At 38.0% G+C, this 3,550-nt stretch overlaps 1 protein-coding gene across 6 annotated transcripts in view; it reads left to right on the plus strand.

Moving 5' to 3' along the window:
* Positions 1 to 219: 219 nt before the first annotated feature.
* Positions 220 to 3,550, plus strand: part of LOC111866113 (RAB6-interacting golgin) — a 25,783-nt gene continuing 22,452 nt past the window's right edge. For 4 of the 6 annotated variants that reach the window (XR_002843094.1, XM_023854717.1, XM_023854719.1 and 1 more), the window contains exons 1-2: positions 220 to 471; positions 2,128 to 2,303. Coding sequence is in view for 5 of the 6 variants with exons in the window: in XM_023854717.1 (XP_023710485.1) it covers positions 405 to 471; positions 2,128 to 2,303 (243 nt within the window). In the remaining variant the exon portion in view is untranslated. Of the gene's footprint in view, positions 472 to 715; positions 1,171 to 1,202; positions 1,834 to 2,127; positions 2,304 to 3,550 lie in introns of those variants that run through there. The other 2 variants (XM_023854721.2, XM_023854720.2) reach the window with 2 other exon arrangements.

Consider the following 3,550-nt stretch of genomic DNA (forward strand, 5'->3'; position numbering starts at 1 on the left):
GGGTGCAACATGTTCCTCCGAAACGTCAGATGAATTTCAATGGACTACACGGCGTTATACCGCAGAAGATAAAACTCTTCGAATATCGTCTCTATTTTACATAATCGATGACTAGCAGCATGTATTTTTAGTATACTATAGCTTCATCCTAGTGGCATGTATATAAATTAATAAGCTGTGCTTTCAAATCCAGAGGGCTAAAGCGATCGGTAAGGTCGATCAGCGTCGATCAGGTCGATGTTATGGGTCTTATGGGTGCTGTGTTATGATTTTGTAAAGAAGAGTGGGAAGTTATGTTTTGGTCTGTTTGGAGGATTAGTAGGGACTTCTTTTATTTGTGTACAACTTTGGCATATTTTATATTTGTAATTGACTGAGTTGCTGTTCCACATTTATAAGTGAAAATGGCAAAGTGGGAGGGCTTTTCAGAGGAAGATATAAAGAAAGTTGGTGCATGTGAACGTAAGGAAGGTAATGCATAGAGTTAATATGTTCGGAAACGTATCAGTGTTAACATAACAGGAACTATAAAAGAATATGCATTACTCTTTGGTAGCAAGTTGGTGGGTATGAACTCGGTAGGCCTACAAAAAGTGTAGGCTTGTTATCGTCAAAGCTTTAGAAGTGTCACGTTCCATGCCCCGGTTTAGTAATCCACGTCATGTGTATTCATTGAGAAGTGAACGCAGGCCGTGGGGCGGAAAGGTTGTTATGCATTGCGAATTTCGAAGGCACTGGGTTTCAGCGAAGATATGGTTAGGGTGGTTTAGTTTTTAATGCCCTTCAGTCTGGGTTTTATTGTAGTGCAGCACGTTTCAACATTTTGTCGGGTCGTACATGCACCCTTCAGCGTCTTCAGAGTCTTCAGAAGGCGTGCCAATTTCTTTTTAAGTTTAGGGTAATAACATTGACGTGGTGTTACAGGATGTAGAAAGTGACAGGGAAGAAAACCAAAGACCCACGAATGTAATTTGCCGTGTTTGGACTTGAGCAGAGCACATTCCAGATACAAAGATGTGAAAACCTCCAACGAAACTGTAGACATTGTTTGCTTGTTGTATCAGAGACTGGGCTTTGTTTTATTCGAGATAAGTTATAATATTTAATTGCAAAAGTCTTGAAACAAATGCGAAGTCAGAAATTAAGCTACCAGTTAAAGCATTGTGACATGTGAGTCATTTGCTAGGTACTACATGTAATTCTTCATAGATTTACATTTTTTGTGTAAAAAGCATGAGAACAGGCATTTGTTAGAGTGAAACTGGAACACCATCAGAATATGGTGATCTGCACTTAGAGATTTTACTCTGAGAGTTGGCAGGAGTATTCACTTCAGACCTCCAGCATGCTATCCACTCTCTTGTGGCAAAAATTGCTATACTAAATCCCTCACTGAAATACTAACATAATACAGTCAAAACTAAACAAACCTAACCAAACCTTTGCCAAAACAAAGTATCCAAAAATGTTGGAATCTATAACCACGTTCTGCTTTGAATTTGATACCTCAAAATGGGTGCAAAGATGTCATTATATACTGAAAGTTAGCCACAAAATTTGATATTGACATTCCACCTATAAAATCTGGAATTTTTATTGTGATTGAATGCCATCAACTTGTCTGGCAATGAGTCATTTCAGTATGGGATGAGTTCCCAATGGAAATTTATTGCATACTGGCACAGCTGATCACTTCATTGCATTCTTTTCCATTCTAAGCATTAAATCTTATTTACAAGCAGTAGCCCTTCTCTTGATTTGGTTTTTGAAAATATGAATGACAGAAACACACCCTACCTAGTCTATCAGCAAGAAGCTTTTGGTTCCAGATGGGTAAGTTGTGAATATTTATATTCTGAATTCAAGGCCATAGGTCCAGGCCTTCGAAATCTATGAAGTTAGCATATTTTCAGAAAACTTTGTGATCTTCTAGAACTAGGAACAAGCCAATATTCATGGTGATCTTGTAGATATAAGAACAAACCAAATATCACTAAAAATTCCACGGACTTCCATGACATGACATTCTGTCATTACTGCATGTAGTCCTTTTTGTCTGTCTGATCTGTATATTTTGCATTTATAATGTGATTGATACTGTATTATGTTTATACAACACTCCTGTAGGCCCATCTCATGATCCACCCACAGTATATGTGGCAAAACACCAAGAAAATGCTGCCCAGCACTCAGGGGTAAAAAATGTGACATGCTCAAGAATGCTATTGAAGTCACAGAAACCAGAAGACTCGGATGGCCATACTGAAGAAATTCCAGCAGAAGCATTTCTATGTAAACCTCAGGTACATTTATATGTGATATTTGTCTTTGGTTTCCCACTTCTCACAGCAAGCAGTGTGGATTGTTCCAGTCCTGTTCTTACAGATTCCTTCTAAGTGCCATGTTTTGGCTTTAGCTTTCATTCCTTCCACCTGACATTTGGGGAATTTGTTATTTGGGGTATATGTGTTCTTCTGTTCTTTCTCTATGCCCATACCAATATAACAGAATTTTATGTCTTCTGCACACTGATTTTGTTTGTAATGCAAGGGACCTTCATCATTGGTGGTTAAATGGGACTGTAAAAATGCCACTTAAAGCAAATCTCTAAGTGGAGAACTTCCACCCATAAAAATAATGTGCACGGGTTAATATGGACCAGGACACCTGACAGTACCACAGGTGGGACCCAAACCAGAGAAGGTAGCATGCCATCCATGACATGTTTGACAAACAATTGCTTTCCATAATGTGTTTATAGTAACAGTCTTCAAGTGCACACAATCCCATCTACCACTTCTACACTACATGTTTCGGCAGTATGCTGCCATCTTCAGGTGTATCGATCCGTTAACCATTTCACTGCTTGCCTTTATATGTCCATTTACAAATAATATTAAATTTTTATATGTCCTTATATAATAATAATAAAGTTTATGTATTTAAAACTTGTTAAAACCTATTATCTCATACGTCATATTTTTAAAATTTGTGTGTATTACACAGGTCTGCTACCAAAAAACTGCATAGGATATTTTTACTGTTTCTTATAGATTTTTACTCACTAAAACCGGAAATAATAGTAAAAAAAATCCATCATGTCAATTTTTTTTTGCAAAACTCATATTTTATTTTAATTTTGCATGAAATTTCTCTTCAACATGAAATCTGGTATCTTATTGTTGATTCTAAAAACCATATCCAATAATTATTTCTTACTTTAAAATAATATTTGTAAGAGTGAATCTAAAAAATAATACAAATAGAAAATGGGTGGGATGGGAGGGGGCAGTGGAACGGGTTGGTAGGGTGGGTGTGGTGGTGTGAGGAGCTCAGGCGATCATGTCCCAACACGAAGAAAGCAGTCTTCTGGGCTTTGGCGCCGTGTATATGTGGTGTTAACCGACGTTTCGGAGGAACGTATCGCCCCCATCTTCAGGGTTGAAGAAAAAGTATAGGTAAATCTGCAAGCGACAACACCGTGAGACACGGTAACGCAGACTGAAGAGGATACCGTTAGAGCAGAGAGGGAAGGGGATGAACTGCGAGT

This window comes from Cryptotermes secundus, unplaced genomic scaffold (assembly GCF_002891405.2).
Source record: "Cryptotermes secundus unplaced genomic scaffold, Csec_1.0 scaffold318, whole genome shotgun sequence".
NCBI lineage: Eukaryota > Metazoa > Arthropoda > Insecta > Blattodea > Kalotermitidae > Cryptotermes > Cryptotermes secundus.